Here is a 15,503-nt window from a genome sequence, read left to right as displayed (position 1 = left end):
TAAGATGAACCCATTTATTTTTCCTTCTAGTGCTACAAATCCTCCAAAGACCACACCCCACAGATGGAGCTGACCCTGTCTGGGTGCAGCATCACTCACATCCCTAAAGATGGCAAGAAGAAGAAGCACGAACTAAAGATCGTCCACCAGGGGGCAGATGCCCTGGTGCTGGCTGTGCAGAGCAAAGAACAGGCTGAAGAGTGGCTCAAGGTAACACAGTTAATTCCCCTTTGTTTTAACTGTTTTCTGCTCCTTAATGAGTCATACTGCTGCTCATAATGTAACACACATGGATTGGTACCTGAATGTGTTCCCCGCCTTCCTTGAAGCATATATTACTAATACTCTTGATTGTTCAGCAGTGAAAGGTACTAAACTACTCATGACAGAATGCTGTTTGAGTTAAAGATTCTGTTCAGTGCACCTTTGCTGTTAGAATAATAAAGGATGTAGCTCTCTGTATTATAATTCTGGATATTGTATGACTGGTTTGTTATGAACAGGTGGTTCTGTTGGCTTCTCTCTGATGTGAAGATGTTTGGTTTGTAGTCCTCCTCTGATCCTCTCCATCACACATCTTTTCGCAGCCTCCCCCTTCTCTCGTCTTCTCTTTCACTCTCTGATCTTTCCCTCTGGCAGCTCAACTAGCTCTGCAAAACAAACTCAACCCCACTGACATCAAATAGAGCTCTGGTGATTTCTGCTTTCAACCTCTGTATCCATTTGTTGTTAGTGCACCTCTGGGCTCGTTCTGTTTCCACCACAGGAGGCCTCATCTGGTCTTTGCTTTTAATAGAAAGCCCTCAGCCCCCCTTCTTCCTCCTAACCTATGCGCTCCTTGCGTCTCCTGAGAATCTCCTGAAATTCCTTGTTTGTCCTTTATTGTGTGCTATTTAAAGATTCCTCTCCATCTGTTTGTGTGATCTTTATAATCATTAACAACCTCTAACCTCCTTTGCTGGAGTTTTATTTCATTCTTCCTGGTCTGGGTTTTTGGTGCCATTTTGCCCCACAAACCATTGAGTGGCTTTTTCCTGAAGTTTCATCTTTGTCTTGTTTATGGCAGCCAGGAAACGAAGATCAAAACTGTTTGTGATTTTCTTCTTGATTCAATTACTCTTTCCACATGGTAATTAGACGCTGTTTATTGATTGGCTGGTGCAGGTATCTGCAGGCAGACCCATGAAAATATACAAATGTCTGCACCACCCAGACTATGGTAACGACTGTGCTAATTGTTACTCGGAGAAAGCAGGTCTGGCTGCATATTTAGTCAGGTGGCTGCATATTGGAAACATGTTGAACTGATAACACCAGAGCAGACAGTTTTTCACTCTTGCAATCATTCTGCAGTCTTTGTTTGTTTAATGGACGTACATGCACTTCGTCATGCCGCTGCAATCAGCAGTCAGCACATCTAGTTGGCCATCTTTCAGCACTCACACCCTTCTTTACTAAATCGTTCTGGATTTAAAGTGCATGTTCTGAATTCATGTCATTAGCAGCAGAGTGATATAGGGTTACGTTCCTTGGCCTGCTTTATGTTCCCTTGAGCCTTCAGGGTGTGTTGGAGTGGCGAGCAGCCAGAAAGATCAGTGTGTGTTTGGATATTGTGATATCTATTCATTATTCCTCTCAGCTTTTCTTTTGTCTTTTGACCTCTTTTTCTGCAACATATTTTGTTCATCTTTGAAGCTTAGAGTCATAAAAACAAATCATTTTTGAATTGGATGATGGAAAGATTTCAGGGTGAGAATAGGAAGAGGGAGACAAGATTGAGAGAAAGGAATAAGGCAAGAGTAGGAAGGAAAGAGAGAGAGAGAGCAGGGGAAAGAAGGGAAGCTGGGAGAGTACCTGAGGGTTTCCAAAGCAAGCTAGTTACAATAATGATTCTCCCAGACACTGTCTGCTAACGATGTGTTTATGGAACACACATGTCCATATTGTGTCCTTACTTCAGTCTCCATCCAGTGCTTTTTTTTTTAAATTGTATGGATTACTTTTCCCATTTTCTTCTTCCTTCTGCCTCTCTGCAGTTTGACCTGATTTTCTTTGTCTCTTCTAACTTCTCTTTTTGCCTTTTTTTCTGCAAAAGTTATGGGGAACGTAAGTTTAATGTGCACTGTTATTCACCACCCAGATTTGCATTCGTTTACCTTCAGTCCAACCCTCAGTGCTTCTTTGTTGTCTGCTGCAAACTCCTGCAAAATATCTGGCATTGCATGGCTGTCCCATGTCACTGTCGTGTAGCACAAGGGCATATTATAATACATATATATTATATATATTGTAATAAAACACTCACTATACACTGCTCTGCTCACCAGCTGGCTGTGTGGCACTTGGTTCTGTCGCCTTCTTCATTATAAATACACACAAATACAAACAAACATTACACATTATTTAGTCTTCATTTAAGATATGAATGTAAGTTGGTGGAGGCATCCATCTGTGGGGTGCCAATTACTAATTATTAGAAATCCAACAAAAGTTAGTTGATTATACTTTTTTGATTACTTTTACCAGATAAACAATCTGTCTAAACTGAGTTAAAGCATTACTTTAAAAAAGGCTGATTTCATGGCATAGGCAAATTGTGAAATGTGCTGTCCAGTAAAGCACTTAAGTGTCTTAAATCACACAGCAGCAACTTTCCAATTAGCAGTATGTTCCTTTTTATTGGAAGTGGTGTTTCAGCACCCAGAACTACCACCCACACTCTCACCACCTCCTCCAGTTTGATTTACAGTACACCATCAGACTTGCATACTACCCCAGCCTGGCAACACAGCACTCTCTAATGTGACTGTTGCTATCTGTCCTGCTCTGCAGCCGCTCTCTGAGCCAGACCCATGGAGCCACAGCCTGTCATTTCTCCCACGAAACCCAATTATGCTGCCTCCAAGCCAAAACCAATGAGCTGAGGAGCTCTGCGCGGCCAGAGATGGTTCAGAATGCTTGTGGAGAAGATGAGGGGGAAGTCTGTGTGTGTGTGTGTGTGCCACAGGGTGCATTAACTGACTTGCACACATAGCGGTTCATCTGAAATCTCATTTCCCAGTACCCACCGCTCATCTACACACATCCCTGTCACCATCACAAGTCTACCTATGCCAGATCTGACGGTGGGTTGCCAGGACTGAAATCCAACAAGGTCACAGTAATGCAGGCTGGCGCCCCATCCAGAGCCCTGCAGATCTCATTCACCCTTACTGGACCTTATTGTGTAGGGATTTCATGGATGTAGTAAAACTCTGTGGTGCCTAATGTGTGTGGCAGACCGACCTACTCCCACCCCTCTACTACCACCACACACCACATGCATGCTCCCTCCCGTAGTCACTCCACTGCATGGGCTGCATTGCCTTGGCTGCTGTTCAGAAGCATGATGGGATATGAGAGAAGGGAGTTCACTGTACACGTGGCCCACATTACCCCAGGCATGCTTTCTAGACTGAGCTGCTTAATTATGTGGCAATTGTGCGAGAAAATATTTTAGTATTTAGGGATCCACCCATATGTTATGATCACATTCCACCGACCCTTAGATTAGACATGGCAGGGTACACATTGAACTCCCTCTGCGTTGATCATGTGTATGAGTGCAGACTTCACACTTGTTTAACATTAATGGCTGCCAAATTCGCTAATGTTGTATTTGCTTATGTTTTCCAGGTGATGAGAGAAGTGTGTGTTAATGGGAGTTCAGACTTGGATGGAGCTGGATCTGGATCACCAGTCCACAAACCAGAATTGGAAAAGGTAAACAAACGACTGATAAAAGACATCGGTGCACAATGTTGTCAACTAATGCTGGACCTGATCAATTTTGAATTAAGGTCTACAAACAAGAAATTCAAAAATGGAAAATAGGTCATATAGATTTGCATAATTTTAAGAATAGAATTGTAACAAAATGTATTAACCTTTTGTATCATGTGTCTGGTTTATTAACATTAGTTTAGCCACCTCTTACAAAACTGAAGGCACTGAGTAAATATTTGCTAATTTGAACACTAATCAGTATGAGAAAGGGTGACAGTACGCATATTTTCTTCTTTCTCATATGTCAATAATGAGTTAACAGAAGTTTATAATCCTTAGTTGATTATAATGCAGTAGACAAATATTTACAAATACAATAATAAACAATATTTGTACATTGCACAGAAAGGGGAAGTGTGTGGAGCAGTGTGTTGTTGGTTTTTATTGGCAAAAGTGACTAAAATTGCTGGAAACATGCTATAGCCAGCACATGCATAGATCTAGGCATATGCAAGCCTGGATCTGAGCATGTGGAAAATGAGCTACATCAGAGAACCCTTTAATGATAAAGCTCTCCCAGCTTGGCATAGCAAGCGTAAGCCTAGCCTTATTATTCATCCATAACATGTTGCAGATGTTTCCAAGGGTTCTTACAATGTATATTGTAATTAGCCAGCTGTGTTTGTGCATCAATGTGTTTATCGACCTGTCTGTCTTCAGCTTTGTTCACTTTGTACCCTCATGTGTTCGCCTTTTCTCCTTCTGTTTGGTCTTCCTGCTACTAGAAGGCGTCCTATGACAGACCAAGCTCGGACGGTGAGGCACCACACGAGAACGGACACAGCGACTACAAGGACCAAGGTGGGTCACAGCATCAACTGTCAAATATTGTTTAAAGTTCTCATGAATATCAAAACTTGTTGCTAACAGAAGTGATTCTTTTACATCAAATTCATGAGTTTTTGTGGTAAAAACAAAATGACTGGAAGGACTTTCCAGGGAAAATCCCTCTGTTCCTGGTTCATTTAAAAACAACCCAAGAGCTGGGTGATTAACATGAGTAACAATAACCACCAGCATGACATAAAAGAAACTGAAAGATGTCAGTATTCTGACCACACTGTAATGCATCATTCTCCCAGTGTTTTATAGCAGTCTGCCTTAGGGACCATACAAGAAGATTTGAGGGATCATAGAGAGGCTGACCACATGTGGTGTTACAAGTAAACCATGCACGTTGTAAACATTACCTTAGATAGACTGATTAAAAACAGTGCTTTAACCAGCATTTTATCCATGCTACACTGTGCCTAATGCATAGTGTGCGTGCTCTTTGTGGGCCACAGCTGAAAAATTCCAACTGGAGATGACCTTACTCACTTTTTCCAGACCTTTCAGCTGTTAAGTCTTTATCACCAAATTTCCAAATCTTGAGCTCCTGAGCCCACACATCAGTAGATTCATCTCCATGACAACAAACAAACTCTATGGCCTGAGGAAAGCCATGTCACCGTGTTACAGTTGAAAGCTCCAAAGTTAGAAGTGCCACATCATTTAGGATGTGTGATACTTCAACATCTGCAAATGGTTAGTACGGTAGTTTTTTTTCGTAAAATAAAGTTTAAAATCCTCAGCAGAAGATGCTGCATTCACACAAACTGTAGGCCCTAAGCAGCTCTGTACAACAATAATAAAGTTAAATGGAGGATAGAATATTATCAGTATGTTTTTTGGAACCGGCATGAATTTCGCACAACTTGGACTGAATTCTAAATTTCACATCACAGTCGAACTTTATGCACAATCTGTCTCATAATTCAGAGAGGAATCTGCAACCCCTGCCAAGGTCAGCCTTTAATAATAATGCATGATACCTGAAAAATGATCATTTGGATTTATTTAACTTGGTTTCTACACAGGGATGGTCTTCCCTTGCTGAACTACCCGCCAAAACAAAGAGATACGGTCAAAAGAGTCCCTAATTATTTACTGTTTGTTTGCTCAGCAGGCAGAATTCATTCCACTGGGAGTCGGCCTTCATTTTGCTTGTCAACTAATATTTAACACTTTTTTAAAGATCGGTTCATTTTTCCAGCATTATGTCTCACACAGATTTCCCAGCAGCAGTTCATCTCAAATCTGAGATCCAGTTGTGTTTTCATAGAGTCAGCTCACAGTGTGATTCATAGATTAGGTTGTGTAAGTCATGTTTGCGTGTCATTTCTGTGAAACTGTGGCAAATAGAGCATCAGCAGTGATCGCCCAGACAAGCTTAATTCAGTCATATAAAATAGTTGATTACTTCTCCATCCACTTCTATTGGATCATATTGGATCCCTGAGATCTGTGTGCTTCAGACTGAATCTGTAAAAAGCAGACTCCTGGCAATTTTCGAATTAAACCTTTCTCCCATTTTGCATCTTCACAGAGGAGCTGATGTTTGCCTAGACGTGAGGCAACATTACATCCCACCTACTGTACTGCCACAGCAGCAATAATACCACAACATCAAACCACTTCAGTCACTTGTGCAGCTCTCCTCACAGTGACGTACAGGTTTTTCTAATGTCACTTAAGGTTTTTCTAATTTAGAAATCTGTGTCTGTTGTTATCATCCTAACAGAAAGATTATCAACTGAAAAAAATTAATAAAATCCTCAGAGTTCTTGGTCTGCACCCACTTCTCCTTCCCTCACTCAGTCCTAACACCCTCTTTTCAGCTTAATCAGCCACATTCTTTCCGTGGCTGGTAACAAAAAGAGCTGATTTACTGGAATCAAATTTACCTGATCAGAGTTTTCCTGCTCTTCTTCTCCTGAAGGGAAAAATAATATATATTAAAAAAAAAGGTTTGAATCACTTTCACATCTGTTTGTCTGCTTTCCACCTCAGGCCTGCATTGTGTGTGTATTTGTGCGTGTGAGTGTTTGTATACTTTTGTTATATTGAGAAAAACCCTGCAACTTAAATTGAGTGCAGACGGCTTGCTATTTAATTAAGGCAGTCGCCATGGTAGTTGTCACATTGTATCAGGGAGGAAAACGCAATGTGGAAAAAATGCTGAAACAGGAGCCAAAAATGAATTGAGCGCAAAGAATATCTGTCATTACCATATCAGTTTGGACTACTGTTCATTAGGTTTCAGCAGCTAAGGCACACACTGTGTGTATATTTCTGTATGCACATAAGTGTGTACAATCTGTCCAGACACTCGGTATGACATAAGCGAAGGGGAATGCTTTATATTTTCCTCCCCCAGTTTCTGTTCACTGCCTGATATCTAGCAGAAGAGAATGCTTTACACAGACAGCTTTCTTTCATCTTTCTTTTAGCTCGTCACCTGGATCTTCTCACTTAAAAAACGCAGATGGAGAAACTCTTAAGACCTGGCTTCCTTGACATTAGCCTTGCATTCTGTAAAATAAGCCCTGTCATTGTCTGTTTAGATACAAACAAGGCCAGCTCACATGGGCTCACTCAGACCAGTGGGGATGCTGGGATTTTAAAATGAGTGTAATTCACCAACAAAGAGCTTTTGAACCCACAAGAGTCTGATTAAACCCAGGGTAACTGACTCTGAACCCTTGATTGTTTATAGTAGAGTCTAGGGTTGCGCTTTCTCTTCTCTCACAGTACTGCCAAAGCATCCAAACATAATTAAATCATCATAAATGAACATGTAACATCTCTCCTTTGGTAATTTCCTGTGTTTAGATAATAGCGGAAGACAACATTAGGTCTGCAGGAGTCCTTTAACAAGCACATTACACAGTGTTTTACTAATTTCCCCTTTATTGGAAGTCATGAATTAAATACAGATCTGTGTTTGTGTCAGGGAAAGGAAAGAAAAACTCAAAGTCAGAGCAGAAGACTGGGACTGTGGGGAAAGGAGCCAGCAAGAAGATCACAAAGATCATCGGGCTGGGTAAAAAGAAGCCATCCACAGATGAACAGACTTCGTCTGCAGAGGAGGATGTACCCACATGTGGTAAGATTGACAGCTTAGAGTGTTTTTTTTATTTTAAATGTTATGTATGCATTAAGCTCAAAACAAGCAAGTGCCAGCCTCTTGAGTAAATGCATTTGTGGGTCATCAATGTGCTCTCATTCAGTGGAAATCTCAATGATTCACCTCTCTGACTGTATCTGACGGTCAGGCTACCTGAACGTGCTGTCTAACAACCGCTGGCGTGAGCGCTGGTGCCGCCTGAAAGACAACCAGCTGCTTCTCCACAAGGACCGGGATGACCTGAAGAGCCACATCGCCTCACTGCCCCTCCGAGGTTGCGAGGTCAATCCCGGCCTCGACCACAAACACCCCTTTGCCTTCCGTCTGCTGCGCAATGGCCAGGAAGTGGCAGTGCTGGAGGTGAGCCTCTAGGTTTGAATCTGTATAGAAGTATCAAGTGTCTCCATCTACATTTTAAAACATGCTTCTCATATTTTTTTTACTATTCCGGGTCTTCTTCTTATGTGGTATAACATCTCCTCCACCCACCAGTGACTTGTGTCTGTGTATTTGATGTTGTTTGAGGCTGTTCTAAGCCTCTGATGAAGGTAACATGGAAGATGTGGCCACTTCAGACAACAAGAGCTACATAATTACATAATGATTTTCAGAGTATAAGCCCCCTTTAAATGAATGAAGAGTGAATAATTACATCATGAATTGACACTGTCTTTTGCATCCAGGCGTCCTCCTCTCAGGACATGGGCCGCTGGTTGGGGGTTTTATTGGCTGAGACTGGCTCCACCACCGACCCAGCCACCCTACATTATGACTACATTGATGTTGAGACCACTGCCAACGTTATCCAGTTGGCCAAGCAGTCCTTTTGGTGAGGAACACATTCACACTGCTGTTAATCCTTCCTGTGATGCCTGTTTCACTCTTATTATTTCTTAATGTTTTCTTTTCAGCTTCACTAGTAAGCGTGCTGTCTCTCCTAACCCGTACCTGGACAATCCAGTCAACGGCTACGCCTGCCCCACTGGTATGGCACTGCACTATGATGATGTGCCCATAAATGGGACGGTAAGAACTCTTATGTTATTTAAATTATTGGCCTAACTCCACCTTGACCGTTTCTCTCTTTGCCAGAAAATATTATGAAACAAATATATGGTTGTCAAATGTTTACAGTTAATTTAGGAGGTACTCTTGTAATTGTTCTCACAGAGGCAGAGGTAACAATAATACAGCTGTTTTTAATGGCTCTCTTCATGTTCAATCATCTGATTCTCTTCAGTGTTCTATACTGCAATAACACTTGCTGTGAAGATACTAACTTTATGCTACTATCGTCTCTTCCTCTTCCTTTGCTTCTCTCTTCCTCTGTTTGCTTGCATGCCTGCTGGTCTTTGCATAAGGAGCCAGAGGTGCTGTATTCCAGTCCCAGCACAGGGGGGCGCCAGCTGAAAGAGGAGGCACACTATGAGAATGCTGAGCTCTATGAGAATATGCCCTCACCCAAGCTGACCACCCGCTATCCTCCCAAGTCTGCTTCTTCCTCAGTTTCCACTGGTCACTACAAAGCCCCTGTTTCTAAAGTGTCTTCTAAGTTCCTCTCTGCTGATTCTAAAACTAAAGCTGCTCCTCAGGTGACTAACATACTGCCCTTTAAGCTTCACTCTTTTCTCTGTTGTGTGTCATTTCTCTTTAATGAATCATCTCTGCTACCTTTGCTGGTCTTCAGTCACTGAGTTCTTATTGTTAGGCTTTATGATTAAAAGTAAATTTATGAAATGTTAGATTATGCTGCAAATAACATTATTACTTAAAACTGGTTATACACAAACTGCTGTTTACACAATAGATGTCAAACAGGTAGAAGCCATCCATCCATTTCCTGAATCTGCTTGTCCTGTAGTTCAGGGTGACGATGGGGTTGCAGCCTATCCCAGCTATCTACGGGTGAGAGGCGGCCTAACATAGATAGACAAACAACCATACACACTTGCCCTGCGGGCAACTTAGAGTGATTAATTAACCTAGCAAACACATCTTTTCAGAAAAAGAGAACATTTTCCCTTATAATTAAGACCTGTTAGCAGAACACTAGAGTGGAAACAGTTAACAGTAGAGAGGAGAACTTTTTAGGGGGACACAGAGGAGAAACATTCTCCAAACTATGAATGACAGTGAGCTATTAAATGCTTACAGAATAGGTCTATCACATCAATGATAAGCTTACACAGAAAATGTGTTCCACAGACCTATCTGTCGTTGTTAAATAAAAAATCTTGATAATATTGTGCCTGCCTGCCTTTAGATAAAGCAATGTGTCCTACTTTTGGATTTCAAAGGAAGTGTTGCTACCTTCCTTCAGATCATATACCGTTGCTTCAGAAAGCTGATGACAGATAGGTCAGGTCGCCCAGCGTTAATATCTAACAGGTTGAATTACATCCAAGCCATTTATATTTATGATCACATCATCATTTGAGGCTACAAGACTTCCACTGTCCATTCTATACTGTTTATATTATTAGGAATGAGTTCTCATGTTTTTCCTGTCAACCAATCTCATCTCCAAAACAATGTGTCACTTAGCAATGGGGTCAACCACTCCTCCTCAAGATCAAACTTGTCTGCTCCTTCCTCAGAGTCTGAGTATGTTCTTAAATCACTTTTAAGCTAAGAGTCCTTACTAAGATGTTTTAGGCTAAGCACTTTCTGAGGGGATTCTTAGCATCTTGATGAATACAGCCCTTAATCTATTTTCCAGGCCTGGGATGTTCCTGGAAATAAGAAAAAATGAGTCAAATGTTGGCAAATTTAAAAATAGGCCTGCTGTTTTCATAGCACGTTCATAGCTAAAATGATATTTAGAAATGTTAAAATACATTTTTGGGTCAAGGTAATGACCTACAAAGCCAAATTCCTGCAGCACTTGGTAGATAAGGTTTTGATGTTGGCCACTCAGGAGGCCACCATACTTTCCCATCAGCCTGACAACATTTGGTTCTTAGTAATTTAATTATTGCCATTACCACAACTGAAATCAGTCCCACAGCTTTGGAAAGGTTTATCTTATCCTTCAGATCCATTTAGGATGCTGTGTTTAAGCTGATTATTTATCAATAACGTTTGAATTAGAACATGAGTATGGAACATATACACTGCTCAGATATGTGGGCTGTGTGGGCCGGTTCTCATATGGTTGTACCGCACAGTCTACTTCCTTCCTCCCTCTCAACAAGTGTTGGCAGTGTGTGTAATTTATTCTTTACAGCCCTGCTCTAAGTGCCACCCTGCTTCCACAGCCATATAAGTCACCACATGGTGTTGTATGTTGCCCCGCCTCCTCCCTGCCAACCCTTTGATGTGTGTACTGTGTGTGGCATGGCCAAGGAGTGTTAACATGGCTTCCAAGACCACAAAGTACCTCTCCACTGTAAGAAGCTTTAAGCCAATGAGGTGTGGGACAGCCTGCAGGCAGCAGGCTGATCTGAACCTTGGGAGGGCCACCTGAAACCCTTTCCTCCTTTAGCTTATCAAGTAGACCGAAACAAAGCTAAAAGAGTGACTAAATATTATTTATTTAAAGTACATTAATGTTGTTTTACCTTGTGTTTGTGTGTCTGCTGTAATCAGCTCAAAGGAAAGAAGGGAACAACCAATGGGGTGGCATCAAAACAGAAGGCAGAGCCAAAGAATCAACCTAAGAAGAATGGAGTGAACGGGATGAACGGGACGGCATCTCTTAAACGCAACAACTCCAGTAAGTGTTGTGGCATCATTTACATCATGAGCATCTGGCGGTCAGGTCAGGTTTTGTGCCGTGAGGGAGCAGACAGTTTGTCTGGCTTCACCACAGCTGATTGCTTTCTAGAAAAACTCTGCTCCACAGCAATTTGGAAAATGCAGGATATCCAAATTACAGTTGGGTTAAGTGGGGGGGGGGATTAAATAACTCCAAAACCTTAAAGCTATCCTACCCTCTAGACGGTCTATGTGACGCACACGGGCCAGACTTCATCCTCCTGCCAACGTCGAGGAAAATGCTCAGGCGTGACAGCAGAAGCAGAGCCCGGCTCCTTGCAGCGGGGTAAAATGTGGTCATGTTAATCCTCGTGGTTCAAAATAGTGTTTTTTGACTAATGTGTGAACGAGGAGGGTTGTAACCGCTTGTGCAGCTTGTCGCTCCTCCAAATGTCGGAATGGAAATACCACATATGTGTCATGTTGGATTTAGAGTATGCCGCACACTTCTTATATTTCCACTGTCAAATGAGTGTATTGAATTTGAGAATGTCAGTGGTGGTTTGATTAAGTGATTCTTCATAAGCAAAGCTCATATAGTAATAATTAATTACAGATTAAGGCTGTGAGATGTGTAGATTTCTGGTGTCTGATCACTTTATTTTTGTGCAGATGCAGAGCAGTGTAAGTATGGCAAGAACCGTGTGGAGGCTGATGCCAAGCGACTGCAGGCCAAAGAGGAAGAGATGATGAAGAAGAAGCAGGACATAAGAAACCACCTGACCCAGCTGAAGAAGGAGAAGAGAGACCTGCGCAATGCTGTGGAGGCAGCTACTGGTAAGAGAGATGGATATGAATGCAGAAAGGTCAAATGTTTGGCAGACTCATAATTCTCGTCTCTTCCTCTATCAGGCAAACGATCACAGGCCTCCCTGTCAGAGCGACTGAAGAAAGTGGAAGAGGAGTGCAGGAAAAAGGAGGAGGAGCGGGTGAACCTGGAGCTAGAACTGACTGAAGTAAAGGAGAGCCTAAAGAAAGCCCTGAGTGGAGGGGTCACCCTGGGCCTCACCATCGAACCTAAATCTGGCTCCCCCGGCCTACAGGTCAGAACAGATAAAGCTCTTGTGCGGTCTTACTTGTGATGCTGTTGGAGGCTGATTCTCACCTCTGTGTGTGTGTGTAGTCACCAGCCATGCTGCGACGGACACAGGAGTCCTCTCCCTTCTCCAGCTGTGACACCAGTGACACAGAGTCCTGCTCCCTGCCAGTCAACAGTGCCTCACTGCTACGCCGGCAGCAGAGCGGCCAGAAGACCTCAACGGTGCGGGGACACGTCCTCAGGAAGGCTAAGGTCAGATCACAGTGTGCACACAGTGCAGCAACACCTAGTCTAGCTACTGTATACACAACAGATCAAAAGTGTGTGGACACCCTGATCTGTAACCAAGCTTTCATTGCTTGGTTAATGGTCCGACTACACACCAGACATTCTCCTGCTGCTGCAGTACAACTGATAGAATGACTGGGTATGGGTACAAAATTTGAAAAAAAAAAACATTTTAAAGGTTTTATATATAAGAACTTGACAATTTCTGCCTTTTATATATACCAGGTACTGTGTGTTATGCAAAATACCTGATGTAGTCGGATGGTCAACGTATAAACTGAATGATTCTGTGTTTGTTTTGCAGGAGTGGGAGCAGAAGACTGGCACATAAAGAGCTCACAGCAGCCTCATTCCTCTTTTCTGTTGAAGACATGTGTGTATATATTTATTTAAAACTGTTCATACAGTCAGAGAGTGCGCTGAGGAGGACACACAGCATTCACTACAACAAGTGACTGCTTTAGAATACTGTAAGTACCAGTGCAGACATACATAGCAACTTTTTTTAACTTCTCTGCTATTGAGCATGCTCAGTGTACTAAGTTGTGCAACAAGTGTCTGTAATGTCTTTTCTATCAACTGCCATTTTAAGTATTTATTTGTAAATGTTTAAAGGAAAATACTAGCTTCCCTTTGTTTATTTATGTTGATATATTTAAAGTATTTTTGTAGAATATTCCCATTTCCTTATTGGTGGCCATACACAGAGGTGCATCTCATGAAGGTAACGCAACACCAGCTGAGTAAAAAAGCAGCTTCTGTAAGAGGAATTTAAAAAAAGCAGAATTATTCTACACCAAGACATTTTCACACACACATGGTGATCCATGACTTCCCACTGATTTCCATAGATTCAGCTCAGCTTCCTGCTTCCTGCTCTACATTCAAACTGCAGCACATTCACAGTCTTCTGAAATATTATCTGCATTCAGATGGAACTATAAACGACTTTAAACCATAAGCATTAAAACTAAACCTATTGAAAGTGAAACTGCACACTTCTGCATGCACTCACTGCCTTAACAAATACAGCGACTTTACAGCGTTTACACTTAGCATGCATCCGTCAGTGTAACCATGCAAATATGCAGCAGTTTGCATTAGCTCAGAATATTAGCAAGTTAAATATTGTTGTCACGAGTGCGTGATTTGCCTTTGTTCACTTTGAAACAGCACAAATCTGTTGAAATTCATGTACCGCCAAAGATTCCTACATGTAAGCATGTAGATGTGTTTATAATCATTTATGGCAAATCATTGTTTTATGGATAGCTTGCTAATAAGCTATTTAGCAGCCTTTATGAAAAAGATAATTCACTGAAAGAAAATGATAGACAAGTCAAAACAATAAGCCATGTGCCACAGCGTTAGCATTTTAACCTTGTAAAGGAACTGTGCTTCTTTAAATAGACCCTCTGCGTATTAGTGGGTGGCTGCCTTTACTCCAGCATGGTGTGTGTTGCCTCAGATCTGACAGTAAAATAAACTCACAGTAATCTAATCCCCAAGAGCCTCAGTCAGTAATCACAGCACTGTTCTACTGTAGTCCTGTGATTTGTGTATGTGTGTGTTTGTGTGTGTGTCTCCAAGGCACATTCAAACCCTGCAACAATTTTTACACTGACTTACTGAAATAGCTGTGTGTTCTGATAGATCAGAGATTGTGATTTCGTTTTCCACAATGCAGCACATAGGCACACACACACACACACACACAAATATGGATGTCATATTTTCATGTTTTTTTTATAATTAAATCAGCATTGTTTAAGCTTTGTTACCATGTAGATTCTACATACATATACTGGGTTGTTAACAGATGTAGCGTTAGCATGCACACACTTTCATTCTGCTCATGTAAATATTTACTCTGCCTGCTTACAACGTCCTACATTTCTGCTAGCTGCAGTATAGTCAGCATGTTAGCATGAGGACCGAGCTGTAGGTGAGTGTTATCTGCAAAGTATGTAGCTGAGTAAATGTGAACCTGCTGTACATAGCTTGGCATTGTGGGAAGGGGGGGGGGGTAATGCATCAGTGTTTGGTTTCTGCACCTTATATGTTTTCTACTCTATTGTATATCTCAGACAGTCTCCACCTCGGGGACAGACATGCCTGTACATAAATGAATAAACATCCTGACAAACAAACTGCTGTCTGCACTTTATTCTGAAGAGACCATTTCTGTTAACCATCACTGTGAGATCCCCCTGAATAATCCTCTAAAGTACACCTTAAGAGTGTCCCAAACTATTACACTAGGTTTATCTGGGGACATATTAGTCTGGAATAAAGTATGTGTTCTTCCATAAATTTCACAAACTTATTGTCTGAGAGGAGTTTGGGTTAGGACTTGGAAGCGAGAGGAAGGGTCCAACATGGGATTTAACCATCAGTTAAAATGTATGTGTGAAATTGCCCCCCCCCCATAACTGTTGTAATATGAGAACTCTGGTTATATGTCAGCACACCTGGATGATGACCTGTCTGCAGACATTTACATAAAACCACCATTGCAGTTGTTTTTGCATAGGGAGCCCACAGAGCTCATCATGATGGAGAGAATCCTGCTGGCTGTCTTGTTCCTCTCAGGTCAGTCAACTCTTTCTGTTTTCTAGAATCTATTGGATGAAATCCTCTTTGTTA

At 41.8% G+C, this 15,503-nt stretch overlaps 1 protein-coding gene across 3 annotated transcripts in view; it reads left to right on the top strand.

Moving 5' to 3' along the window:
• The window catches only part of afap1 (actin filament associated protein 1), a 70,138-nt gene extending 55,257 nt beyond the window's left edge, over positions 1-14,881 (top strand). The window contains exons 6-18 of one of the 3 annotated variants that reach the window (XM_028429220.1): positions 31-210; positions 3,676-3,762; positions 4,551-4,626; positions 7,601-7,753; positions 7,923-8,134; positions 8,458-8,603; positions 8,686-8,800; positions 9,136-9,353; positions 11,347-11,489; positions 12,143-12,307; positions 12,383-12,573; positions 12,654-12,821; positions 13,162-14,881. In XM_028429220.1, coding sequence (XP_028285021.1) covers positions 31-210; positions 3,676-3,762; positions 4,551-4,626; positions 7,601-7,753; positions 7,923-8,134; positions 8,458-8,603; positions 8,686-8,800; positions 9,136-9,353; positions 11,347-11,489; positions 12,143-12,307; positions 12,383-12,573; positions 12,654-12,821; positions 13,162-13,188 — 1,881 coding nt within the window. In that variant the 3' untranslated portion in view covers positions 13,189-14,881. The remainder of the gene's footprint in view (positions 1-30; positions 211-3,675; positions 3,763-4,550; positions 4,627-7,600; positions 7,754-7,922; positions 8,135-8,457; positions 8,604-8,685; positions 8,801-9,135; positions 9,354-11,346; positions 11,490-12,142; positions 12,308-12,382; positions 12,574-12,653; positions 12,822-13,161) is intronic. The other 2 variants (XM_028429219.1, XM_028429218.1) reach the window with 2 other exon arrangements.
• Positions 14,882-15,503: the final 622 nt, after the last annotated feature.

Source organism: Parambassis ranga, chromosome 18, assembly GCF_900634625.1.
Source record: "Parambassis ranga chromosome 18, fParRan2.1, whole genome shotgun sequence".
In the NCBI taxonomy this organism is placed as follows: domain Eukaryota; kingdom Metazoa; phylum Chordata; class Actinopteri; family Ambassidae; genus Parambassis; species Parambassis ranga.
The sequence above is the reverse complement of the archived record's forward strand: the minus strand, read 5'-3'. Positions and strand labels throughout refer to the sequence as shown.